The sequence below is a fragment of the Pangasianodon hypophthalmus genome, chromosome 3 (genome assembly GCF_027358585.1).
Source record: "Pangasianodon hypophthalmus isolate fPanHyp1 chromosome 3, fPanHyp1.pri, whole genome shotgun sequence".
Classification (NCBI taxonomy): domain Eukaryota; kingdom Metazoa; phylum Chordata; class Actinopteri; order Siluriformes; family Pangasiidae; genus Pangasianodon; species Pangasianodon hypophthalmus.
Window position 1 is genome coordinate 13,090,346 of NC_069712.1, and position 26,113 is coordinate 13,116,458.

Consider the following 26,113-nt stretch of genomic DNA (forward strand, 5'->3'; position numbering starts at 1 on the left):
CTGCAGTAGTGTCTAGGCTGCAGTCATATTATGGTTTAAGGTAATACACACAATGTTCTTCTTCTCATTGCAACTTATTGCAGAGAACTGCAGGGATTTTTTGCACTTCAGGAAATTGATTCATGAAAAGGTGGTTGATTAAAAGATTTCAAGTAAAGTGAACAAATGGGAAGTGCAGGTTTTGCTTACCAAATACTATGAAAGTCCTGGACCAAATTAAGCAAATTGTGGCTAAAAGTGCTGGTCTTCTCCTGAAGGCTTTACAGATGGTCTGTTACAAATCTCTTTCTGAACACCTACCTGAACACACACACACACACACACACACACACACGCATGCACACACGCACACACACTGTCTTTTACCCAAAAATAAGAGTATTAGGAAGGGAAGATCACAGGACAGATGAGATTAACTTCTCATTTTATTGTTTCATCTTCTCTCTCTCTCTCTCTCTCTCTCTCTCTCTTTCTCTCTGCAGGATATTTTTATTCATGCTACTCCTCATTATTCCTCTTAATATAGCAGACTAGGGTTTGCCTCAACACATTGTTCTTCAGTGCTTTGGACATAGCTCATATGTTTCAGTTTGAATTAAGAAATTAATTAATCAGTTGGAAACTCAGTCAGAGGGCGTGTTTTTAATTTACTTAAAAAAATCTAGGGGTAAGAGGGCAGCTCAGTCAACATTAAAAACATCTTTGACTTCTGGCTGAGGATGACAAAGATTCTTTAAGTATTAATAACTGCAGTATTACACTATTTCAGAGCAATACCCTAGAAGAATAACTGAATGTTTTAGTGACTCATGTCTACACCTGCTTGCACATAAAATATAAATTTGTCAACTCCATTTAAAAGGCTCGTATGTCAAAAAGATTTTGCTTGTTCTAGTGTGGCATTAAATTTTATTATGTGGCATTAACATTATTTCTTTCTATAAATGTGTCCAGTTAGCTCAGTAATAGTCACTGGAAACCACAAGATAAATGAAATTAAATTGTAACAATGTGGTGTGCATGACATCACCTCCAGCGTGTTCATCAAAAAAAAAATTATGTTTGACTTTTGTATTGTGTTATACTGTAGGGTATTGTATGTACTGAAGGAATTAAAAAGGTTTACACCGAAGACACTGAAGAGTTTCATCATGCAAAAAAAAAAAAATCATGCCTGATTGCAGATGATTTTGCAAAATGTTTGCAAATGTGATTATGTAGCTATTTTGAAAATATAAATTAAATATTTTAAAATATTAAAACTTTTATATTTCCCAATTAACATTCAGGAAGGAGTCAACATCAGGTAAACCTACTTTGTGTACTTTGTGGAACTGAATTGTAGAATAGTTACTAAATGTAATCCATCTGTTGTTTCACTAAAGAGACTTGGATAGGAGGAGACAGGAAGGTGGTGGGTGCAGAAATTCACTAGTATTGAAAGGGAGAGATGGGAATTTTTAGGATGTTACCTAGGCGGAGCTTCGGGTGTGGCATTTCTTACAAACTTCAGTTATTTCAATACTCCATTTCTCAGCTCCACTCTACACAATCCACCATTGTAAAGGGACCAACACTGACCAGACGTAAGCAAATATGTAGCATACATTTTGTTACTGGAACTATCAATCTCTAAATATGAAAAACATTTTTGTAGGTGTAAAATACTATGTGCCCATATGTAAAACACATTGTACAATACCTACCAGATGGTATTAGTCATATGACAGCAACCTTATAAACTGACAACTGAGTGCATATCAAAGAAGCAATTTTAGTATCAGGTATATGCAAATCACAGCAGAGGAGAAGTGCTGATTTCAGATCAAATTCAGTCTTTGCTTGTGGTTTTCATCACCACCTCTTTGTATACATGATGTGTATATGCGTTTTCCTTGTTCTGATGTATCTGACTCCGTTCAAATTATTTATGTTTAAGCAGGAAAGCCAAAAGTGCGACTCTGCAATGTTTTTTTAATACACTCCCAGGTGTCTTGTGTAGAAGATTAAATTCCAGTACTGATACACTGTTGACATAGGAAAGGTTCTAATCTTTAAATTTCATTATAAATTCAATAACAAGTACAACGATAGGGAGAATTTTATAATGAAAGGGTTTTATAACGATATGGACAAGTTCAGCTCGCCTAGCATGAGATAATTATATTTAGACCCCGCATTGGTTTATGCCAACCGGTTCTAGGATGTAGTTACAAAACTAGATCCTATAACTGAACACCTTTAGACCTTATAAGCTGACTTTGCACTATTTTTCATTTTTCAAAGAGAGAAAATCATTTTCAGGTACAGGATTTTTACGTTCTTCCCATTACATATAACTGATACCTTTTAATCATACTGGTCTTTCATATCATTATTACTGGTTTCAGCCAGGGAACAATGAAAATGAATAAATACTATATTACTGATTTGAAGCATAAGTAATTCTGCTTTTTGATACGCTCAATAACACCACAAACTGTCAGCCCCTTGTCTTCCTGCATTGGACAATTTAAGTACTTAATAATCTGACAGGCTGTCTACAGGCCAAACCTAGCTGACTTTGTTCACACTGGCGTAAGGTCTCTCCAATTTTCTTTGGTCCCCATAATGTGAGCTTTTTTTTTTTTTTTTTTTGCATGTGATAGTTTGGTCAAAGAGCAATAGTTTGGTCAGTATTTGACAGTACTTGATAGTTTGGTCAAAGAGCACTACAGAAACGACTGTAACAGAGTTTATGTTCTTCAGACATATACAGTGTGCATGGTGATGGATTCATGGTAAATGTCAACAGCAGAGTACTACTGAACATGTATTAACATTTATTGCCATGTAAAATTGTGGCTGAGGGTGTGACTGATATGGTATTTTAAGATGTCCAACTCTTAAAGTATCATATCAGAGCAGTCCAAATTGGCAAAAAGATCATCACATGAATAATTTCAGAGCTGTCACTTATTCTTGTAAGAGCAATTGTTTTGTAAAAGTGATGAAGAGTTTACTTTAAAACATAGAGAACATGGACTCTTCAGTCGTTAGTAGACTATAGGTAGACTACAAATAGATATTTTGCATCTTTATTTTAAAAAGGATAACAATCTGTATACATTCCTGTGCTATTATCTCATCTCATGTCCCGCCAGATTGTGACCAGGTTCTGAGAATATCTTCATCTACTGTAAATCTTACATCATCTTGCAACAAGCTCATTACCCCCAAAAATACACAGTTCACAGTGTTGCAAGCAATTTGACAATAAAGAAATGTACCCAACAAAAGCTAATTGTACTGTAGCATTCAACACTGACATTCATCCTTTTACCAACATTCAGTTTGATTCAATTCAAAGATTAGCAAAATGCCAGTGTCAAACACAATTCATACATTATGTAACTTCACAATTACATTTGAAACATGTTGACTGCAATGTACCAACTATTGTGTTCAAAAATCTTTTAACAGCACCTTTATTTCCAGTTGTATGTGTGTTCATTGAGCTTTCTCTTTCACATGTACAGTTACAGTATTCAGTTTTTCACATTCAGAAACCAAAGACTCCATCTCTCCACATTCACTTACACTCTTATGGATGGTAGACATGAGGAGCTATTTTTGTTTTTTAGTATATGAAGGCAACTTTCAAAGAGACATCAGTTTCAGTTCATTGCTGATATAAGCATGTTGGGAAGGGCAGGCTTACTGGTACTCCGGTGTCTACCGCTGCTTATCTTGTGAAACTTTAACCTCTCTATTCAGTGCCACTCCATTTTCACTTGCTCATGTCCCGTTTCAGCAGGTGACTTTTCCAGTTCATCCTATGTGGGTGGACCTAATCAATTATTTACCCGAGGATAAAGCTCCAGGGTTTACAACAACTGGGGAAATGTTGAGCAATAAATGATGCTTGTGCTTCATATCTGTAGTGTTTATCATGACATCAGATTGAGGTGTCTCAACAGGAGACCAGGCACAAAGTTATACTGATGTCTTTTCATAGACATTGTCATGCGTATAAAATTCAGATACAAGTCATGGAGACAGATTCCTAATAAACAATGGCACTGTTATTATTAATAACCGTAATCGCCAATGTTATTGGCTATTAATATGATTTTGATTTCTTTGTAAAAAAAAAAAAAGAAAGAAAGAAAGAAAATAAAAATGATTGAAATAAACCATAACTTCTTTTGTGATATAACATTCAAAGTGTAATAGCAGGTAAGTAATATAATCTGCTAGGGTCACTTGTTCTAGATTAAACAAAACCTGTATGATACAGCTTTACCTGAGCTATACAGAAATAAATTTTGGACATTCTCTACATGCTTTATCACATTTTTCTGTATATATCATATAATTTCAGGCTACTTATACACTTTAATATCCAGCTTTCATAGTTTCATGGTTGCTAGATTGCTGTATGGAATTTATGAAGAACTGGTATTTTTTTATGGAAATGGACATAAAAATACAGAAATTGTAAATAAAACACACTGGATATAACTATAATGATTTTTTAAAGCAATACATTCAAATTTATCAGCATTATCAAGGCTGTCTGAAACTTCAGCTCTGTGAGATATCGATCTGTAATTTCAAGGGAAACTCCTGTATTAAACACTAACCCCTATTGTACACCTTATCTTCATGACAGATAAACAGCCAATGTCTAGTGACATAGAAAGCAAACATCGTTTTTCCAATTCAAGCACTTCTGGCATGAGAGAACATGCAGTACATACAAAAATATTAACTTGCCTCTTTAATACTCACTTACTGACCATGACCTCATGTTTTGAATGGATTAAGTCATAAAGTAAACTAGACTTTTTTTCATTCAGCTGTTTTGGAACTGGGCTGTCCTTCAACCTCACAGATCGCTAAAAACAAACCGATGCCAAACTACTGATAGTGCACTAGAATACACTCACACTTTAGTAACTCTTAACTGAAGCAGGTCTTTGTGGCTAGCCAACAGGAAATCGTGATATTCCAGCTTGAGGAAAGCTGTTCGTCCAGGTAGTTTAATTAAAATTTAGAAACAAATTGTGTTGTAAAAGAAGGACAGCGCATAAATATTGGTGGACTATTGTCCTCTATCTGGGACCACCCAAGTGGTCTTTGTTATTTCACAGTGTAGGCTGAGTAGTCTAAATTTAGTGTTAGTGTTAGAGAGGATCTGCTGCATAATAAAACACCAATGTTGAATTAACTGCACCTGCAGTGATGATTTTATGAGTTCATTCAACAGCAATAAAAGGTATTCAATGCTATATTGCATGTGGCTCTCTTTTGCAATGCTATATTGCATGGTTGTTTCTCCTTGCTCTCTGTTATTCAAGACAAAGCAAAAACACTGGCTGGAGCAGGAACGTGAAACTAGACACGAGCAACTCATTTGAAGAGTCAACTTTGCATTTTCCACTGCAAAGGATGGATAAGTGTTGTTAATGTCTGTAGAATCTTTTCATTTCACTTATCCTGCTCGTCTGCACTATGTCCCATCACATTTCAATATAATTTTAATCTCTGTTCATAAATTACTACAGCAACCCCTAAAGCCTTCGGTTTTGTCTTACAGTCCATACTTAAAACCTCCAAGAGTGAATATCCCTCTTGTCCTTCTATGCCAAACAGCAGTATTTCCTCCACCAGGACTTGGAGAGCGTCCTCATCTTATTGGGTGTGCGTTTCATCAACCTTTGCTGCTGGCTGTCTATGTTCTGAATGCTGGCTAGAATTGCTGCATCGAACACCTCTTTCAGGTTCTTCTGGGTAAGTGCTGAGCACTCCATATAAGACACAGCATGCACCTCCTCAGCACACACACAGGCCTCTTGTGGCTCCACTGGACGCTCTTTGTACTTGGCCAGCTGGATGAGAATGTTGACGTCCTGCCGGAGGTCACCTTGGGTCCCCACTAGCAGGATAGGGGTGCGTGGACAGTGCCGTCGGATCTCAGGCACCCATTTCTCTCTGACATTCTGGAACGAGGATGGTGTGACTACACTGAAGCACAACAGGAAGACGTCAGCGTTGGTGTAGCACAGAGGTCGCAGCTTATCAAACTCATCCTGGATGGGAAATGCAGAAAAAATCTGTTAAGGCCATCAAATCTAACAGTGGACAGTCTTGAATAATATCAGATGTGGGAAATTCGTTCTTTTAAATGTGTTTGTTTCATCAGATACTGCTGAGTAAAATCTACACCACTGAACAAACTCCTTAGGAATCCATTCAACATTGACACTTGTATTGTAGTGCTCTGAATTTATTCCTTATTCTTACAGTTTAATTTCAATTCAATTCAATTCAATTTTATTTGTATAGCTCTTTTAACAATGGGCATTGTCACAAAGCAGCTTTACAGAAATAAGTTTGATACAGCTGGGATCAAGATGTATGGTATATGTCATATCTTAAAACAAACAAACAAACCCTGAAATTGTTATCTCATCTTACTTCACACTCCAGTCTAGTACATATTTATGGTAATGAACAATTATACAGTGGTAATGAATTGGGGAGATTTATTACATTTAATTCCAATTATTCATTCAACAAGTGAATCTCTGAGAATCTGTGAATTCCCCTTGTGAACTAATCTTTTTTTTTGGGAAGACATAAAACAAACAACACTTGGTAATCCTGATAAACATATTTTCCTTCAACATTATTCAGGATACTTGACTGCTATAATGTGTCTTTCATTTTTTCAAGCGGCAAGACAAAAAGTAGCAATTACCTATCTTGACTTTATCCAGACCTGTGATGTCAACCAGCTAAGATAAAGTCTAACAAAATACTGTTGTTTATTAACACAGCTTTCCACTACTTTCACTTTTCCTCATAAACCTTTAGACTGGAACTAGTTCATATGCCAAAAGCCATTTCCTTTAAGCTCAGTTAACTGGGAACTTCTCACCACAAGGGAAAAACCTTCATGATTCATACCAGTTAAGCATTTTTTAAAAGTTAGTTATAAAGTTAATTACTGTGGTTGCAGTGACTAATAAAAATGACATTTCTTTAGATGGCTTGCAGATGGCAGGATAAAATTGTATTTACCTGTTTACTCGAAAAATAAAAACACAAGACAGTGTACCATGTCTGTATGAGTCTACTGAAGATCAGACGTCTTTAGATAAGCTACATTTTATTAGATGCTTATAAATATCAGTGTATTGCATTTCACAGTATGTGTCACCATGTCATCTTTTCTTTTTGAAAATAAATGAATTAATATAATAAAGAATTATTTTTGCTACCACTTATTATCTTGCTTCCACTTGCTTGTCCCCTGAACCCAAAATGAACTGGAAATCTCTTTTTCTCTATCAGGACAGCAGTGCTGCTCCATGTTCTCTTGGCATACTTCCCTGCTCACTCTTTCCCCAGCCGGCTTGGCTCCTTAAAAACACACTGGTCTCACGTTTCCACTGACTAGCCCCAGCTGTGCCTCAACCGAAAGTAGGCCTCCTTTTTTCCCCGGATCACGAATCATTTATCACAATTACAGAGCTTCCTATTTGCAATCCCCTAGAGCTGGTTCTTCCCTCATACACTGCTATATACAGTATTTGACTGATGCAACGTTATTTCTATCATTCCCTCAGGAGGAAGCTGTATGTCCACACTGGTGAACTCTACCAAAACCCTGTATCATGAATCAGCAAGATAATCTGAGCCATTCATTACTCACTTGGCTTTATTCTACTTACGCTCAGTCATGACCAATTAAAAACATGATTGATGGTCTATCACTTTTTCCTACTTCCTCTACATATTCACAGAATAAACAACTACTTTAAGAGTGTACAGAAACGAAATCAGAGCTGAAGTCAGCACTCTTGCATAAACAGTGTGTCATATGTTTACACCATGACAGGATCCAGAGGCTAAGGAGACAGAAGCTGCCTGTCCTTAAAGTGCATGTGTGAGGTGATGTGTTGTGATCAGAGGAATGCTGCACTGACCTGGCCCGCAGTGTCACACAGCTGGAGTTTCACAGGCTTGCCATCAACTGCGACCACCGCTGCAGAGAAAAACACATCCAAATCAGAGACCACCATGTGTCTGGTGGGACACCCTTCCACTTTCATCTACACTGGTATGGTGGATGGACTTGGGTAATGGCAATGGACTGAAAACCCATTATGGAGTTTTCAGGTCACACAGACATTGCTCCCATCTAAATTACATAATCTTATAATTCCTGTCAGTGTCAATGAAAAGTGTTTTTTGTTTTACAAGATACATGCAATGTAAATGTATGCTCAAGGTTACAACAGATATGTACACTATATGGCCAAAAATATGTGGACACCTGACCATCACACCCATACGTGCTTGTTGAACATCCAGATCCAAAACAGTGGGCATTAATATGAAGTTGGCCCCCTGCACCCTTCTGGGAAGGCTTTCCTCTAAATTTTGGAACGTGGCTGTTGGGATTAAGCCACAATAGCATTAGTGAGGTCATGCACTGATGATGAGTGAGAAGTCCTGGTGAGCAGTTGGCATTCTAATTCATCCCAAAGGTGTTCAATAGGGGTGAGGTCAAGGGTTTGCGCAGGCCATTCGATTTCTTCCACACCAACCACGGAAATCCATGTCTTTATGGACCTCGCATTGTGCACAGGGACTCTGTCATGCCGGAACAGGTTTGGACTTAGCTCCAGTGAAGGGAAATCTTAATGCTACAGCATACAAAAATGTTCTAGACAATTGTGTGCCTTCAACTTTATGGCAACAGTTTGGGGAAGAACCACATATGGGTGTGATGGTCAGGGGATACACATACTTTTGGACATATTGTGTACCTTACATAAATTTTAAAGGTATACGACATTCACTTTTCAGTGTGAAATATACATATTAAAAGTGACACATACAGGAACTTTTTTGTATCTTTTTTTTTTTCTTCTTAGGGTGTTACATAATAAATTGTCTGATTGATTGATTAGCTATTTATGCCAGATATTAGTAAAGATCTTTCTTAAGTAGATTTTTGCAAGACAGTTGTCTTCAAGGTGCATTTAATGAGTTTTAAAGGTACTTTACATACAATGTTCCATGTGAAATATATAACAGTGACAACAACAAGTACCTTTGTCCCCTGAGATTGTTGATAAATTAGTTAGAAAATATTCTTACTGAATCTGTTCAGTTTTGATTGCTTGATTTTTATCTATTTATTTATTTATTTATTTAAAGACCATATTCAAGATCTTTCCCAAGCAGAAGTTGATAAGAGGCTTCAGAGAGTTAAATGTATCTCAGTGAGAGGCAAGTCAATAAACTGTATTGCAGATCACTTCATAAATATCAGAGTACTCATTTTATGCTCTTGTTAGTTACCTGAAAAGTTATCAAAAGCCGTTGGGACATACTCCGTGGGGTAGCCGTTGGTGGTGTAACTGATGATCAGACTTGTTTTACCAACAGCTCCGTCTCCAACCAGCACACACTTCACCCTGCGCTCCGGCGCCGAGCCCCAGCGGCTCCTTTTGGCCACATCTTTACTCCTGAATCTGCGCGGTGGTACCGGCGGCACTGACGAGCCTGACACGGGTTTATACTCCCCTACACCCTGCGGAGGCATCGCTGCACACACAGAGCCCAACACTGTTAGGCTAACCCTGATTTCTCCAGTCCATATGCGTTCATGCTTGGACCCAGTCTGTGATGAGATATCTCTGCCGTGTCCGTGAACGCTAAAGCAATATCCATATGCAAAAAATTAGTCCAGTTAATTTTAGGCACGCCTAAAAGCGAGCAAAGTGCGTAGGGCACAGACACAAACTTGGACTCAGTTTTGGAGTGAGGATGGTGAGGGTCCACTCCTCCTCTCCTGGACCATGTGATCCAGCCCCATCGCGTTACTCCAACAGGATGACATCATCGAGCGCGCACACACACATTTCAATCACACAACGCGCGCACGCACATACGCACGCACACACACACAGAGCATAAGAAATCAAGCTTAAGATGACGCACGTTTTACATGCACTTTACTATGTAGCTTTCAGTGAATATAGAATCATTTCTATTCTCTTTGCATGTAAGCTTTTGTAGAGTGAACTGTGCTAATTGAGTTATTCTTGGGTACAGAAGTCTCTTTACAATCTAGCATAAACTGTAGTGTAAATGGTCCCAATGCTGACTGTCTGTAATGACAGGTACAAATCCAGTAGTAAGCATATAATATATTTAATGACAAATTAAAAAAACAAACAAACACTTTTTCTGATGTCAGTATCCAATTAGAATATACTATATGAGATTGATATTTTACAGAAAGATCAGCTCAATCATGCCATCTAGTGGATATTTATGGTGTGTTTTGGCAGTAAAACTGAACCTGAGGATCTTCACCAGTTCGGAATCGCTGCAGCCTGGAACTGGGGGCGGAGTTACACATGGTAGGCGGAGTAACACGTGACGGAGTTACACATGGTAGGCGGAGTAACAAGTGACATGCGTCATTTTCATTTACAATCCGATTGCTAGTGAGAAGGATGAAAGTAAGAAGAAGTATTAATAAATAAATTGCATAAACAAATACAGCTGGATATACATATATTCAAAAATATTTGTAATTTAATGTTACAAGATAACCTTAAACGAGTTTAAGTTATAATATTTTCGTCATACAGATGCTTGAAAATCTAAAAACGTTGATTTGTGTTTTGTCTTCAAGGTGTGAATTTGGGTGAGTGGGTTTCTCATTATAAAACACTGACAAGAAAGTGGTGGACATACATAAAATAAACTTTAATATCACCGTATCTGTTTTACACAACTAGAAGTAAACCGTGTGCTGACTCTGACTGAGTATCCATTAAAAACGGGACAGTGTTTCCTGCGCGTTTCATATGTTCACATAAGTGTTTTTACTGGTGGAACAGACGCAATCCAGCAGCCAATCAAATTTGTTGTGGGTGGGGTTACACGTGTTACTCCTCCCCAAGTTGTACTGTAATTGTAGTTAGGCTATATTGTAATAACACTCTGTTAGTCAAAATTAATTACGTACATATGAACATTGTTTTTTACTAGCTTAATCAGAATTTCAATTTGTATATTTTTAATTGCAATTTCTACCTGCAAAAAATGTAGCTAAGTAATAATAAGATTCTTTGTAAGTCAAAGCTATATAACTGGTCAAAATTGCAGTACGAATATGTCATTCACAACTGGTTTATTGATATATGGACCAGATATGATTACTGAATATTGTAAAGTAGATGTCTGGAATTTTAATTACAAATGATGCAGATATGCTGAATTGGAGTTTTTAGTAATCTGAGTTAGTCGTATTGCTTGTCATAGGACAGTATGCGCATGTGTTTTCCTCTGTTTTCTTTGCACAGAATTCTATTAGACTGGTTTATCACGCACACAGTAGGGTAACAAATCCCTAAATCAGTATCTCCGTCGTTATAAAAAGATTTACTGTAAGAGCTGAAAGTACCTTCACAGTTCGCATTTTTACTCAGAATCTGGTAGGGACCGCCAGAGCGCGGCCACTTTTCACCACGTCTTCTGTTTCACCCGAACTTTATTACGGACACGCACAAGAAAGCACGTCGTGCTGAAGAGTTAGCTGATGCTGTAGCTGAAACTTAGCACAGATGTCTGGAAACCGTACCGACTCAGAAGGAGAAACTGGGGTTGTGCTGGGCTTTTTAGAGGAGGCAGAGCCTTGGCAGCTCGCTAGCGCTCAGTTTCCCAGTAAAGTCGGCGGGAGGCCCGCGTGGCTGAGCCAGCTGAATTTACCAACCGTCGCCGAGCTCGTGTGTGAGAAATGCCAGCTTCCGACAGTGTTTCTCTTACAGGTTTATGCTCCTATTGTCGGACAAGAGCGGAGTTTTCATAGGACACTGTACGTATTCTGCTGCAAGACACCTGAGTGCTACACTGCAAACGACAACCGGTGCTTTAAAGGTAATGGTAATTTGACAGACTGGAACACAGTGCCAAGTAGATGGTTCTTTAACTAAATAATAATTTCGCACTAGTGATGGAAATTCCGGCTCTTTTCAGTGAGTCAGATCATTTGGTTTAGCTCACAGAGAAGAGTCGACTGTTTCGATTCCCAAACGGTCCATTGTCATTTCCCTAACCCCTAACCCCTAGTGATTTAACTATGGCTGAAGTTATTTAATAAAATCTCTACCTTCTAAATATCAAAACACCATAACTGTGCATTACATTCATGTAGCATCACTTTAAAGATAGGGTTCTCAGATCCACAGATCTAACCCAACTATTCAAATATTAGAATCATTATTTAAATATGTACAATAATCGTGGATAGCTGGAGAACTTTTTGTACCCAAACTTTCCACTCACAGAATCCATTTTTATTAAAAATTGTTATTAGATTTAAGTTGATTTGAGTTGAGGTATGAATTAAGCTCATACAATTAAAGTGAGTATTCAAATAGGTTTATAATAACTAACTATAAAAGCTCAATATCAGATATGTCAAATAAGTTTGATCATGAAGGATTGTCATTTCCATTACTGTAATAAAATGTAAAAAAAAAAAAAAAAAAAAGGCAGATCCCCTGGCTATACTTCCTGGACCCCACTTTTGAGAATCATGGCTATAAAGAATATTTTCTGACACTTTTTAAAGGGTGTATTATTTCAGTTCAGTCATTGTAATATTCTGATCTTATGTAGGTTGTTATAAAATAATGATTGTTTTTTTTTTTTTTTTTTTAGTGTACAGAAGCCAGTTACCAAGGAAAAATGACTTCTATTCGTATGACCCTCCCCCCGATGAAGAGCCAGCTGCCAGCGCAGATGATGAGCATGTACTAGGATCAGGAGTGAAACTGTGCAGGCTATGTGGCTGCGCCGGACACAAAGCATGTTCACGCTGCCACACAGTCACATACTGCAGCAAAGAGCATCAGGCCATAGATTGGAAACAACGGCACAAGAAAGAATGCAGTAGTGAATGTGAGTGTTGAAAGATGATCACATCCCATGAATTCAAATCTTGTATCCATTCCATACAAAGACAACCATTACAATTAACTCTGTGTTCTTTTTCTTTCTAACATTTTGACCAACAGCTTTCTCTGCTTCTGATGCTGAAAATTTGTTTCTGTTTCCTGAGTGGGAGTTGGTAACAGAACCTGAAGAACTCCCAGTAAAGGATGACAAGCCAGCTGACTCAAATTCATTGGAGCAAGCAAATACTGAATCTTCAGGTAACTTAAAAAAAAAAAAGTCAAATCTGGATAGTTATGAGATATTTGGTTACAGTGGTGATCTCTTTCACAGATTTGGAGGAGAGCGAGTTAGAGTCCATGGCCCTCCATGAATCACAGGACAGTAAAATGTTTCAGAAATTTAAGGAGCGCATAGCTGCAGAGCCACATCAGGTCAGTGATAATTAAGAATATAGCCTATAAATAAGCTATGATATGTAATGAAGGAAGCTGGAAAATGTACCGAATTCAGATCATAGCTCAGTTACTTAACCACTTAAAAGTGGGCAGGACACATTTCAGCATAGACTGGGGTACAATAGCCAACTGGTGATTTACAAAAAAACCAAAAAGTTCCCTAATATTCCTATTAAAAAGTTCAGAAAACAAGAACTGAGACATCTGCGTAAAAACACTAACTGTGCTTGGCTTTTTTTTTTTTTTTTTTTATATATATATAAAGGTATTGCGATATTGCAGAGAAGGATCTCCACTTTGGGTGTCATCTGAACATGTGCCCAGCAAAGAAGACGTTCCAAAATGCCCATGTGGCACCAACAGAATCTTTGAATTTCAGGTAATTGAGAATATTAGTTGTGCCTTAATATTGCATCACACAGCTCCATAAGCAAGCATGCAATTTTATTATATGTAATGAACTAAGCTAGAATGTATTAATTTCAGATCATGCCACAGTTGCTTAACCACCTAAAGGTGGACAGACCAGATGCCAGCATAGACTGGGGGATGCTGGCCATCTACACATGTGCTGCCAGCTGTGACCAAGGCAAAAACTATTCAGCTGAGTTCATCTGGAAACAAGACTTCTCAGAGGATCAGGGAGTTTAACTACTAAATAATATAGTATATACTGGTTATGGCAACAGTGTTGTCATTTTTCAGAGTGCTGAAAAGCTAAAAAATAAATCTTTACACCACCACCACCAAATTAAGCATCTCAATTAAGGGGTGCTGAAGTGTCTCACTAAATTAATGAACAGGTTGGTTAATGTCATGAGCAGAGAAATGTTTTATTTAATGTGGGATGAGCCAACTGAAAGAACAGTATACAAGACACAGTAAACGGATAAGAAATTTATTTGCTCGTTTCAAAGCAAATCACTAACTGATGCAAAAAAAAAAAAATAAAAAAATTTACATTATCAGTGCTTGACAAGAAGCTGAATATAACCCATATAATGAATATATATCTAGCGACATCAATCAAATCACAGTCCAGGCTCTCAGCCATTCCAAAAAAACTTTCATGAACAGACAAATGTTTACAGGGATTTGTGCAGAAGGAAAGTGCACTTGGCTATCAGCAAAACTATTGGTTATCAATATGCACCATGTATTTGGAGAGCCAACACTAACATGGATGTGAACAGATATTATATTCATTACAAGGGTTAGGTGGAAGACTTGCAACATTTCAGTGAATAATTCACAATGAAATTACAAAAGTAGTTCTTAACATACTGCACAGCTGCTTTAACAAAATAAGCCAGGCCCACCAAATCAGAAACTTCAACAATTTTCAACCGATCTGTGCATCTTACCACACACACAGCTTCCACTGGGGGCAAATGAACTTTAACTGCTTGAGACACATTATTAACTCTGTAATATTTAACACTTTAAATCCTGATAAATATTTTCAACACTTTTCTTGTATCTTGACAGTCCTGCACTTCTCAGAAATTATCCTAAAAAGAACCTGCCTGCTCGCAGAAGGAATGTGAATAATGTTTAAAAAAAACAAAACAAAACAAAACATTTTTTACAGATGGTAAAACCATTAAAAGATTCTGGTAAAACTGCAGACTATGATAGCCACAAACCAGCTGAATAAAAAAAAATAAAAGTTATTTCCATTCACTATCCGTGAATAAAACACATTAGTATTTACACTTAATTAAACAAAAGTAAGAGAAAAGATGTCCTAGTAAACTCAGTTCCCTCAAACAAGTACAATAAGAAAGGTGCAGGTCAACAGGATTATGTTGTCTTTCTGAATCCTTTTAAGATAGGATATATATTTTCAAATGCTTCATAGATTTCACCCCTCACCTTTGCACCTGAGAAGGAAAAACAATAACAGTTCAACATATCATCTTGATTTTTCCAAACTGTACTATGTGCATTTTTATTTTATATTTATATACTTACATAAAGAACTTACCTGTGAGTACAACTTTGCCTGAAACGAATATTAAAAGCACAATTCTGGGTTTAATCATTCTGTAGATTAAACCAGGGAATAACTCTGGCTCATAACTGGAAAAAGAAACATTTTGCAAAGTGTCAGTCACAAACAGAAAAATGGTCTAACCAGAGAAATCAAGTACACTAAATGAAGTACACAATATTTTTCATGACAATGACAAAGACAGACCTGCTGAACTGCTGATGGGTGAGAACCAGGCCCTCCAGTCGGATCGGGAACTTGACATCACAACTTCCGACCATGTTCTGAATCTTGAAGTCTAGAAATTTGGCAGGGAAACCGAGTTTCTGCACTACTCTTGCGTATTTCCTGGCGGCCAGGCGAGACTGCTCCTCGCTGGGAAGGGAAACAATACACACATTGACTACTGTAACTTTTCTGGGAGTCGTCCATGGCCAGGTTTGATGGCAACAAGGTATATCTGCTTAAATGCAATAAAAAGTGTAGGAGGTTTATTAGGACAAAGCTGGCTCTAGCATTTTGTGGGCTCTAAGCAAGATTTGAATTGGTGCCCTGCCCACCAGAATGACCCACTCCTCAGATGTAGTCAAAATGGTCACAGAAGTAAAACCCTGCAGTTGTCTGCTGAATCTCTACAGGATAAACAAGATTCATACAGTGTGATCTTTTTAGGAACTTGATTCATAGAAAGTGCTCAAAAGCACTAGTTATAAATCCAATGCACATCAAGTCTGCACACTTTTAATGCAAATATATTATAGGCAGTTAGAGGTTTTATCAAACAGTTTCTCATTGATTAATATTATTTAATTTTACAATAATACCGATTAAACACCACAAATACTTGCCTACCATACAAATGCTTGCCTACCATACCATGAATGCAAAAGTTTGCAACTCCTGTGATATCTGGTTTGAAAAAGGAAAATGCAGACTACCACCATCTTACAATTTATCTACAAAATTCATATTCTGAAAAATTCTAAACATATGACAGGAAAACAGAAAAGTTTTTGTTCTTCCTTCCTTTTGTCCTAAGGCATGGAAACTTTTGCACTTCGCTCCATTAGCTACTCAACTCCAGCATTTTCTCCACCTCTAGCACCTCCCTGTGCATGTGCATCAAATATACATTGCTCTTAAGGAAATTCATTTTAATTTACATCCATTTATGGCATTTGGCAGAAAAAAAATATTGTTGGGGAAAAAAAATCTACATGCACTGCACTGAATAGTATGCCTAGAGAAAAGGTCACTAAGTAATGACAAGGGGATGGTGTAGACATTCAATAGTATGGATTCAGGACAAAACCCAAACAACTACATATTTGTTAAGGGTCCCCCTGGTGGCCATGGTGCCCAAGGAGTCACTTGTGTAGAGTAGTCTCTCTATTAGGACAATGTACTTTTCCTTTACCCAAAAAACTCCATTGTTTGGATTACATGATCATACACTATATGGCCAAAAGTATGTGGACACCTGACTATAACATCCCATTCCAGATTTAATCCCCCATTGCTGTTACAATAATTACCATTCTTCTGGGAAGGCTTTCCACTAGATTTTGGACAAGTGCATTGGTGAGGTGAGGAACTGTTGTTGGGTGAGAATACATCTCAGAAGTGTTCAGTGGGGTTAAGGTCAGGGCTCTGTGCAGGCCATTCGAGTTCTTCCACTCCAACCCTGGCAAACCATGTCTTCAAGGACCTTGAATTGTGCACAGGGGCACTGTCATGCTGGACCATGTTTGGGCTAGATCCTTTAGTTTCAGTTAAGGGAAATCTTAATGCTACAGCATACAAAGACATTCTAGACAATTGTGTGCTTCCAACTTTGTGGCAGCAGTTTGGGGAAGAACCACATATAGATGTGATGGTGAGGTGTCCACAAACTTTTTGCCAAATAGAATATGTGGTTATGTAGTATGGATGTTGGCATATTGGTTTGAATAAATGCTAGGCATTTGTGTCATATGCTTACTCCTTGTATAACATATTTGTATCAAATATTACACAATTAACAATTCCCTCTTCAGAGGTTTAAATGCCTAAGTGAAAATGAGATTTCATTCTTACCTCTTAGCTCCCGTGCAGACCATCTTGCCTGAACTGAAAATCAGAGCAGTTGTTCTGGGTTCTCGTATTCTCATGATGACAGCCGCAAAACGCTGAAAGAAAGAATCACTCATTTTATGTGAGGCCAAATATAACAGCATATTTTAGATAAAGTAAGCCATCACTTAATATCCTGTGAAACCATTTAATTTAAAACAAAGAATGGCAATTCCCAGTTCACATCCTCAGTTACAGAATACTTCTAACACAACTGACTCAAGAACCTGGGAAATTATTTTCACTCATTTCCCAGTACCTGTTGACTCAAAACTCACTTATAACAAATGCTGAATGACAGTTGTTAAAGTCAGTCAATAACTGTTTACAATATGCAACATTATATCCAAACTACAACTGTAACAATAAAGGGTGCAGAATGAGCAAGACAAAACGTAATTATAGTTAAGTTTTTATAATTGTGGTGTCTCTAAAAGCATGAATTATATAGATTTGGAACTTAATTTACAAATGCCTTTGAATAACTCAATAAAGCATTTCATAAAAAATGTTTGACTGCCCTTCAACTTAGATTCTGTATGTGTATTGAAATTCTTGTCCATGGTAAACAAGGTGGTGATCACTACTTTAATGGTCAGTTTGTAGGATAGTGCAACAAATGGACTGAAATATGAATAGAGAGAAGGTGCTTATATGTAGGAAAGTATTACCTTAGGATTATACTCAGCATTCCTGGCTCGCAGTGCTATTGTCTTCAGGTCAAGTTTGCATCCCAAGTTCACAGTTGACACAATATTTCTTTAAAATAAATAAGGTATTCATGTATTGAATTATTACCAATGAAGGAATAGATGAACAAGATCAGGTACAACACAAATACGCTGTGGATATGAACAAATGCCCAGTACAACACGAAGTCAAAAGGCAGAACTCACTGTAGCTGAGGGACAATGCCAGAGCTTTCTGAAGCAGGTGTGGCAGGAGTGATGGGGGTCATGGGTGTTAGGGGGGTTGTGTAGAGAGGGGTGTTTCCTGGCAGTGCTGTGGTGGTGGAAACTGCTTGTGAGTGATAAAGCTGAGGAGTTTGGCCTGATGTTCCCACTATCCCACCCTGCTGTTGAGAAGCTGCCTGCTGCTGCTGCTGTTGTTGCTGCTGCCTCTGTTGCTCCTCTAAGAGTGATAGGCTGTTGGTGTTCTGTACTGGCTGTGGCGTAAGCCCTGTACCATATGGCATCATAGGGCTAAAGATATGGATACCAGGCGTCATGGCCCCCTACAAACAAAAAGAACAAAATGTTTATCATCTGAGAAATTAATAAGAAATGAGGGATAAAAAAAAATTAGCTTTAACCACAATTATCTGAGAGACAATTAATTAGGGAAAAAATTACATGCCCATTTCTTTAATCTACACCAAGTTTAGATTTAAAAAGTAATATGAGCAAGGACATATTTTGGAAATGGAAATTAAGAGATAAGTTTTTTTAGGTAACTGTTCCAGTATGCTGATCACCTGAGGCGATGCAAGGCTTTGTGGGAATGGAGGCAAGCTGTTGTTCTGCTCCATGTTGTCCAGTTATGAAGCCAACAGCAGACGAATGATATCAGCACAGGCAGGAGCTTAGATGTCCAACAGCATTCAGTGATAGACCTTCAAAAAAACAGTACATTTATGAGTCATGTACATCAGCTCTAGCTAAAGGATTATCTAAAAGGATGTTCAAAAACATGCAGAACTACTACTGGACTGCAAAAAAAAAAAAAAAAAAAAAAAAAAAAACCATCACTAGCTTATTAACCACAGCACTGTGAATAAACCATAACACACACACACACACAAAAAAAAAAACCACAGTAGTATCCCACGTATGGTGCAGGGTCACAGAAGGGTTTGAATAAACAACTTCCTATCATCTGGATCAGTGAGCCAAACAGGTATCAGGTAACTGGATACCTGGTTATTTTCTGACCAATCTACTGACATATTTAATGGGGTGAATGTGGGTAACATGGACACAACACAAATCTTGCATGTTAAGAAAGGACACAACCTGCCAGACCAGCTGATGGTTCACATAATATGGCAACAGAAACTTAAAAAGGGTTGACTCAGGTGGGTCAGGTAATGCCAGTATCAGACCAGCATTAAGTGTTGGCCAATACCCAGAACTTTAATATTGCCATCTTACCGAAAATGGGGGAGAAAAAAGAAGAGGGAAAAACAACAACAACAACAACAAAAAAACGGTCCTTAAGCACCAACAAACTACAGCTGAAGAGAATATTACTGCATGTGTGGCATCAGATGTAGAGATTTTAAAAGCTCTGGGATAGAGGACCACTGGTATGTCGCAGTTTCTAAATAAGGTCCTCATTCCCTCTTCAGCAAATACACAATCACCGCATTCATTCCCCGAGAGTGGAGAAAGTACAGCGCTGTATTAAAAATCAATAGAAACATTTACCCTGACGTCGGTGTTCATGGAGAAACGTTATCGTTGACCACGGCCGAAACGAGAAAACCTGTCCGTTGTTATAAAAAAAATAAATAAAAAATAAGCCTCACTCGTTAAGTTACAAGTGAGAACAAGAATGTGGATACAGAACGTCAGCGGCAAACTTAGATAATCAGCCAAAACATGTGCAATGCACAGAAAAGACCCTATATTACGCTGCAAAAAAATCAAAGCTGATAAACTCCAGAAACTAACAAAAATATGCAACTGCAGCAGGCAAAATGACACGCACTGTGCCTCAAATGAAGCGGCAGCTAGCTGCAGAGCAACTGAATGAATACTGGCGCGCTGTGTTCTCCTGGTTTAGTTAGAAAAAACAGCGCTTAGCATCCTTCAACAAACGCAAAACTGGACACAAAAATATTAGTCTATGTACTAATGACGCTAGCGGTGTAACACCGTGAGGCGAGCAGCCTCAAAAAATCTCACCGGTTTAAGTCAAATCTACCTACCGTTAGCAAAAGTCCGCTAGTATGCTAATGTTAGCCTGTCACCGCTAGTAACGCTCGCCTTTACCTTAACAGAAACATGTCCAGAAATGCGTTATGGTGGTTAAAAAAAACTGAATGCACACAACAGTATAAATGAAAGACTTTAAACACGCACGTATTCTGAGTTCAGGTTAGTAATTTCAGGTTACCTTGTCTCAGACTAGGCGCAAAAAACATGAGCCTTTACAACCAGTTCCGCCTGCTCGCTGAACTACTTCCGGCGTTTTAATATCCCTGCGCCCCATGATGCCTTGCGCGAATTGGGAACACCACATTTCCGGTAAAATGTAAACAATCAAAAAGTTTTGCCTGTAGATAGCGAAGAGTGCACAACGTCGAAGGCAAGGATGAATATCAGACTTTAAAAAGGATTATTTAATTAATAAATCATAAACAAATAATATTAAAATACAGCAAGATAAATACAGATGTTTACTTTTTTTTTAAAAGAAATATTTCCATTTTTAAACATTCCAGAAATATGTTATGCTAACAATTATCTGCTAGATAATTTTTTTTTAAAAAGGCAGTTGATTATTGAATAAATAGTAACTATATTCTTGATTAATTTTTGATAAATATCCAGCTACGCTCTAGCTATTATTAAAGATATTTGAAGCTTCTGCTCACAGACTTGAACTTTACTCCTCACAGAAGGTTTAAGGGTTAGATTGTGTAAAACAATCAGCCAAGACATATTTAATACCTGAATTTTGCTTCTTTACCTTTATATTGCAGCTATGAGACTGTAGCTTATAGTTACCAGTTTGGCATTGTTTATATGTGTATCATATTTTAAGTGCACTACCTAAGCTGAATTATTTATTTTTCAAATATAGTAAAGTTGTAAAAGTCCTTACCTATTACATTTTTCTATATAGATGACCACCTTGGTTGTGGTGGATATTTACGGACAACAACAACAACAACAAATTCACACCCGCAGGCTGTTTTCAATCTTTTTGCTCAGGTGTTGAGCGGTCACTCAGACAACACTTTTAAAGGGCAAGCTGTACCCGGGTACACATGCACAGAGACTACATAAGGCATACATCATGGCTGCTGTGGGCACTTGGTCCTTCTCCCTCCCTGCTGTAGAAAGAATGCGGTGCATGATTCTAGCTGGACAAAGTTCCACTGATGTTGTAGAGAGTGCAATTGCAGGTAAATAAAATGCCAAATATATGCATTAAAGTAAAGTGTCAGAACAAATGTAAGTCCCAGTCCTTTCTCTTGTGGGGGTGGGAGATGTGGAGTAATTTTTCTTGTGGATAGGTAAAGTGAATATCAGTATTAAATTGTTTGAAAAACTTTTCAGCCATGTTGTTATGAAGCATTGAATGTTACAAAGGTTGTCAGAGCCATTGAGGCTCACTCTGTTTACCTGTAGCAAAATGACTATGTATATTGGGACAGTACATCATTATTTTTCAGATGTTGAGAATGACGTGCAGACAGGCCGTTATATAGTTGGAAGAGGAGGCTTCCCCAATAACAAGGGAATAGTTGAATGTGATGCAGCAATAATGGAAGGTGTGCCTGGGAGATTTGGGGCAGTAGCTGCATTGCGCGGGTAAAGAGAGACATGGTGAATCTTATTTCAGACTCAAATGGCTTTATGTACATCTGAATGTATTATTGTTATTATATTTTTTCAATTTTTTCCATGTAGGGTGTTTTGGCCTACTATTCAAAAATTTTGTTCATGCTACTGAAATTAATTCTATCTAATAATTAATTCTATCTATTTTATTGCAACAAAATTCTATCCATTTCCTTTTGATTGTAGTATGTAAATGAACTTTACCATATGTGTTTTTTTTGTTGTCAGGGTAGGGCAGCCATGTCGAGTAGCACGCCAAGTAATGGAGAGAAGTCCTCACAGCTTTTTAGTTGGTGAAGGAGCTGAAGCTTTTGCACGGGAGCAGGGTTTTACCATTGAGCCCAATAACAGCATGCTCTCAGACCATGCAGCCACTGCGTATCAGGTACTCAGACACAATATCAGTGGATCTCTAGGATAGAGGCTGAGGCCAATACCATTCACCAGTACAAGGGACAATATTACAACAATTTTATTTTATTTATTTATTTTTTTTGTTTTTGTTTTTAACTGATGTACACCTTAAGGAATTTCTTGAAAATGGGAAACAAGTCAGAGGCCATGATACTATCAGTAAGTATGAACTGGAGCCCTTTTTTATTTTTTCATGCTTCAGTCAGTGATGAAGTCAATGAGGCACTAATTGATCAGTTTATTTTAGTTTAATATTGAAGCCTCACAGATATCTCAATTCTAGCTGTAAATAATTTGGAGATGGTTTTCTTCTGTGCAAAGCTAATTATGTGTAATATTTTGAAGATGTTGTTATGATGTGTTGTACTTTTGCTGGGTCTTGTGTCAATAGAAGTCTCATCTCCATTACCATAACCCATCCTATCCTTCTCCATTTAGTTGCACTTTCCCCATAGTACATTAAGGAACTGCTTTATTTTACAGTATTTAGTTTATACTGATTCTGTACTTCCTGTACTTCTGTTTATACTTCCAGAATGTGTTGTCTTAGGTAGAATCTGAACTTTTGTTACTCTGCGTAGTTTCTGCAATAATGTATAAAGGGATTAATAATTGAATGAATACTAAAATTCACTTGTTAGGCTGTCTGTTGTGACAGTTCAAACCACTAAGCAGAGCAGAGAAGAGTAAGGCTGTCTTGTATTTACTTACAGGTCTTATTGCTTTGGATCTTGCAGGAAACATAACTGTAGGTGAGAATAATTTGCCTTAATGTTTGCATTTTTTTTTTAAGCTAGAATGGCATTTTCTGAAGGAAATACACGCTGCTGGCAATGACCTGAAAATAACGGAGGGATAAGAGAAGAAATGAAGGAAAAAAAGGAAAGACCAAAGGAAAGAATGAAAGAAATAAGACACAGAGAAAATAAGAACAAATAATTTGTTTTATTCTATTTTAGTCAGCTGATATTGAGAGAACAAAAATATAAAATGGACTATACAAAATGGTGCCAAAATTCTGAAAAAGCAAAAGATACAAAGATGATGCAAATATGAGTAACATGTCTCATCTCAATGGATGAAATGCCTCCAAGTACTACACAGGATGATACAATGGTCATTTTCTTAACCAAACTAGATCGGAGAATCATCTGTGTTACCTTACTTACCTACTTATTTAATTGTTTGTTTATTGAATTATGAAGTGTATCTCAGGTTGTAGAGGTCAGAGAAAAACCTGGATATCCTGGACAGTATGTTCCTCATTGTGGACAAAAAGGAATAGGATCATTTCTATATATATACATAAAGTAATAATGTGGTTCTAATAAATTGTTTAGGTGTTTCTACATCAGGAAAACCTTTCAAGGCTCCAGGGAGAGTGGGGGACTCTCCACTCCCTGGTTGCGGCCTATATGCTGACCACAGAGTAAGCTTTTCATCTTGCATTGCAGCAGAAATATTACAGTGCATTTTTATAGTGCATAATTTATTTTTAGGAGGTGGTTCCAGCAACCAAGAACAAGCTAGTTAAATATCAACTTGTATTAGTGATATCTATATCACATCAATATAGTTTACATTTTTGATAGTAAATGAATATTTTAATGTAATCTCAGGTTTTGGGGAAGTGTGATTTTAATCCTTCTTTCTGTATTTTAGGTGGGTGCTGCAGCAGGTTGGTGCTCTGTAATTCTTTATCTCATCAGATTCAGCCTAATATAGAGTATAACTATACATACATACATTATAATCCAGGATTGTGCAAGAAGGCTACAGAAATGGATTAGATTGTTTTAGAATTTTGAATTGTATTTTAATGTTGAAGTTATTTTGTCTAACCCAGCATCAGGAGATGGGGACAAAATCATGTGCTACTGTCCTAGCTTTCAGATTGTACAGTTGATGAGACAGGTATGTACTTTAGAAAGGTATTAGTTAATAAAGAATATTAATTTATACTTTTATGTTTATCTTTCTAAGGAATGACAGGTGAGAGATCTGTTGTAAACCCATTCTACTGTACAGTACTGTGCAAGGGTTCAAGCCTACATTTTTAATATAAATTTTGTCTTACATGCCTATTTTATGTCTACTGCATTCATGTATCAGTAAAAAAGAAAAATTATTTAAAAGACCACATTTCACTACATTATTAAGGCTGTGTGTGTTTCTACCTGCAGAGACAGAACTGTAGCAAGTTCTCCAAAAAGCATGGAACAACATACCAGCTAATTCTTTGAATACTGCACCCCAGTGTACCAATGAGAATTTATGCAGTTTTAAATGCAACCAATATTTTTCATGCATTATGTTAACATTTGCTGCTTAGCATGGTGATTATCTTGATACTTATAAACTTTGCATTTCGTTATTTTGGCCATTTTCATTTTGCACTATTTCTTTAGGTATGACTAAGAGTTTTGCACAGTAATGTATATAGTGTCTGAAATGTAGAACAGCTGCCACAGGTCAACCTACAGTTTGTTTCTTGTCCTTGCCTACAAGGGTTTGTCTCCTAAAGAAGCCTGTTGTTCTGTCCTTGCTGATATAAGGAAAAGAACTGGAGAAGACAAATGCTTTGAGATTGGGCTTATTGCCTTAAACATGAAGGTAAATGAATAATATTTCCTGCCACAGTCTGTGTCAGTTAGGTCCATAATTGGACACATTTGTATGTTTAAGGGAATACTCCATAAGTACATTATTTTTATATACAGACACAGAGCAGAAATATGAGCACATAAGCACACACACACACACACACAAGCTGCTTGCAGCAATCTTACTATGTATACTACACTATACAAAATTTGGAAATATATTAGGGGTTGTTATTGCTTGTCCTTGTAATTTGTCATGTTTTTAAATGTCACCTTGTAAGGTGATATGTAATTGCTAAACATCATTCTTGTTCTTTCAGGGAGAGGTTGGTGCAGCTTCCTCAGTGGAATTCCCATATACTTTCTGGAAGCAGGGAATGGATTCAGTGGAACAACATGTCCTTTCTTATTAAATTTCCTCTTCCTTCTCAACAGTATAAACTTTCAAATATGCAATTTCAAGAGATAAAAATCTTGTAAAAAAAAAAAAAATCTTATGTACAGCAGTATGAATTATATAATAGTAATCTGTGTACATAATTGCTACTGTACTGAAGTATTTCATTGTGTAATTTATAATTTATTAGTATAATTTGGAATTTTATTATATGCCATTTTATTTTGTTTTTTACATAATGGTTGTGGGTTATAATTACAGGCAGTTACTCATCAGAAAGAATTATAATATTATGTGATTCCTATTGTAATATTAAAGGAATAATCTATCTGACTCAGGCTTTCTTCACACACACACGCACACACACACGCACTTACTTTATTGATCAGTAATTCATATTCACACCAGTCTATGCCACGTTTCACTAATGACGTAATTTTTACCTCTTATGATAGAGGGCAGGATTGCAGCAGTAGCGAGTGAGACGGTCTAACAACTATGAACTCATTACGAATGCTGTGCGGTGTAGGGAATTGTAGTTTTTAAGTTTGTCATTTTCCAGCTGTATACGTTCCGGTCCTTGTACAATAGAA

The 26,113-nt window shown here is 37.2% G+C and overlaps 4 protein-coding genes across 9 annotated transcripts; 2 read left to right on the forward strand and 2 right to left on the reverse strand.

Moving 5' to 3' along the window:
* Positions 1–3,063: 3,063 nt before the first annotated feature.
* rhoua (ras homolog family member Ua) lies at positions 3,064–9,909 on the reverse strand. The gene is made up of 3 exons (XM_026936811.3): positions 9,361–9,909; positions 7,977–8,035; positions 3,064–6,074 (listed from the first exon to the last, which is right to left on the reverse strand). The coding sequence occupies exons 1-3, from the start codon at positions 9,602–9,604 to the stop codon at positions 5,625–5,627; spliced, it is 753 nt and encodes a 250-aa protein (XP_026792612.1). The 5' UTR covers positions 9,605–9,909; the 3' UTR covers positions 3,064–5,624.
* Positions 9,910–11,477: 1,568 nt separating this feature from the next.
* On the forward strand, positions 11,478–15,009 carry pdcd2 (programmed cell death 2). The gene is made up of 6 exons (XM_026936770.3): positions 11,478–11,952; positions 12,739–12,978; positions 13,095–13,232; positions 13,306–13,406; positions 13,696–13,809; positions 13,917–15,009. Exons 1-6 carry the CDS (start codon positions 11,640–11,642, stop codon positions 14,079–14,081), a joined length of 1,071 nt encoding a protein of 356 aa, XP_026792571.3. The 5' UTR covers positions 11,478–11,639; the 3' UTR covers positions 14,082–15,009.
* tbp (TATA box binding protein) lies at positions 14,315–20,771 on the reverse strand. Of its 4 annotated transcripts, XM_053232235.1 has the most exons (9): positions 20,653–20,669; positions 19,962–20,019; positions 19,010–19,147; positions 18,432–18,769; positions 18,207–18,294; positions 17,500–17,591; positions 15,631–15,798; positions 15,418–15,512; positions 14,315–15,313 (listed from the first exon to the last, which is right to left on the reverse strand). In XM_053232235.1, the coding sequence occupies exons 3-9, from the start codon at positions 19,061–19,063 to the stop codon at positions 15,234–15,236; spliced, it is 915 nt and encodes a 304-aa protein (XP_053088210.1). In that variant the 5' UTR covers positions 19,064–19,147; positions 19,962–20,019; positions 20,653–20,669; the 3' UTR covers positions 14,315–15,233. The 4 variants fall into 4 exon arrangements, with proteins under 4 accessions (XP_053088210.1, XP_026792582.1, XP_034158818.1 ...); XM_026936781.3 differs by lacking the exon at positions 19,962–20,019 and having other exon boundaries at positions 20,653–20,771; XM_034302927.2 differs by lacking the exon at positions 19,962–20,019 and having other exon boundaries at positions 20,619–20,682.
* Positions 20,761–26,038, forward strand: zgc:153169 (uncharacterized protein LOC767799 homolog). Of its 3 annotated transcripts, XM_034302928.2 has the most exons (11): positions 20,761–20,844; positions 21,474–21,667; positions 21,938–22,076; positions 22,335–22,491; positions 22,634–22,679; positions 23,234–23,272; positions 23,861–23,949; positions 24,183–24,198; positions 24,367–24,434; positions 25,029–25,133; positions 25,444–26,038. In XM_034302928.2, the coding sequence occupies exons 2-11, from the start codon at positions 21,559–21,561 to the stop codon at positions 25,534–25,536; spliced, it is 861 nt and encodes a 286-aa protein (XP_034158819.1). In that variant the 5' UTR covers positions 20,761–20,844; positions 21,474–21,558; the 3' UTR covers positions 25,537–26,038. The 3 variants fall into 3 exon arrangements, with proteins under 3 accessions (XP_034158819.1, XP_053088211.1, XP_034158821.1); XM_053232236.1 differs by lacking the exon at positions 20,761–20,844 and having other exon boundaries at positions 21,386–21,667; XM_034302930.2 differs by lacking the exons at positions 20,761–20,844; positions 23,234–23,272 and having other exon boundaries at positions 21,386–21,667.
* Positions 26,039–26,113: the final 75 nt, after the last annotated feature.

Coding starts and splice junctions, on each gene's coding strand:
- rhoua (XM_026936811.3), bottom strand. CDS start 9,604: ATGCCTCCGCAGGGTGTAGGGGAGTATAAACCCGTGTCAGGCTCGTCA. Junction 8,036..9,360: donor GGCTTTTGATAACTTTTCAG/GTAACTAACAAG, acceptor TTTTCTCTGCAG/CGGTGGTCGCAGTTGATGGC. Junction 6,075..7,976: donor TGTGTGACACTGCGGGCCAG/GTCAGTGCAGCA, acceptor TTTCCCATCCAG/GATGAGTTTGATAAGCTGCG.
- pdcd2 (XM_026936770.3), top strand. CDS start 11,640: ATGTCTGGAAACCGTACCGACTCAGAAGGAGAAACTGGGGTTGTGCTG. Junction 13,407..13,695: donor TAGCTGCAGAGCCACATCAG/GTCAGTGATAAT, acceptor ATATATATAAAG/GTATTGCGATATTGCAGAGA. Junction 13,810..13,916: donor ACAGAATCTTTGAATTTCAG/GTAATTGAGAAT, acceptor TATTAATTTCAG/ATCATGCCACAGTTGCTTAA.
- tbp (XM_026936781.3), bottom strand. CDS start 19,063: ATGGAGCAGAACAACAGCTTGCCTCCATTCCCACAAAGCCTTGCATCG. Junction 18,770..19,009: donor AAAGCCTTGCATCGCCTCAG/GTGATCAGCATA, acceptor TTTTGTTTGTAG/GGGGCCATGACGCCTGGTAT. Junction 17,592..18,206: donor ATGCTGAGTATAATCCTAAG/GTAATACTTTCC, acceptor TCTTTCTTTCAG/CGTTTTGCGGCTGTCATCAT.
- zgc:153169 (XM_034302928.2), top strand. CDS start 21,559: ATGGCTGCTGTGGGCACTTGGTCCTTCTCCCTCCCTGCTGTAGAAAGA. Junction 22,492..22,633: donor ATGCAGCCACTGCGTATCAG/GTACTCAGACAC, acceptor GTACACCTTAAG/GAATTTCTTGAAAATGGGAA. Junction 24,435..25,028: donor TTGTACAGTTGATGAGACAG/GTATGTACTTTA, acceptor CTTGCCTACAAG/GGTTTGTCTCCTAAAGAAGC.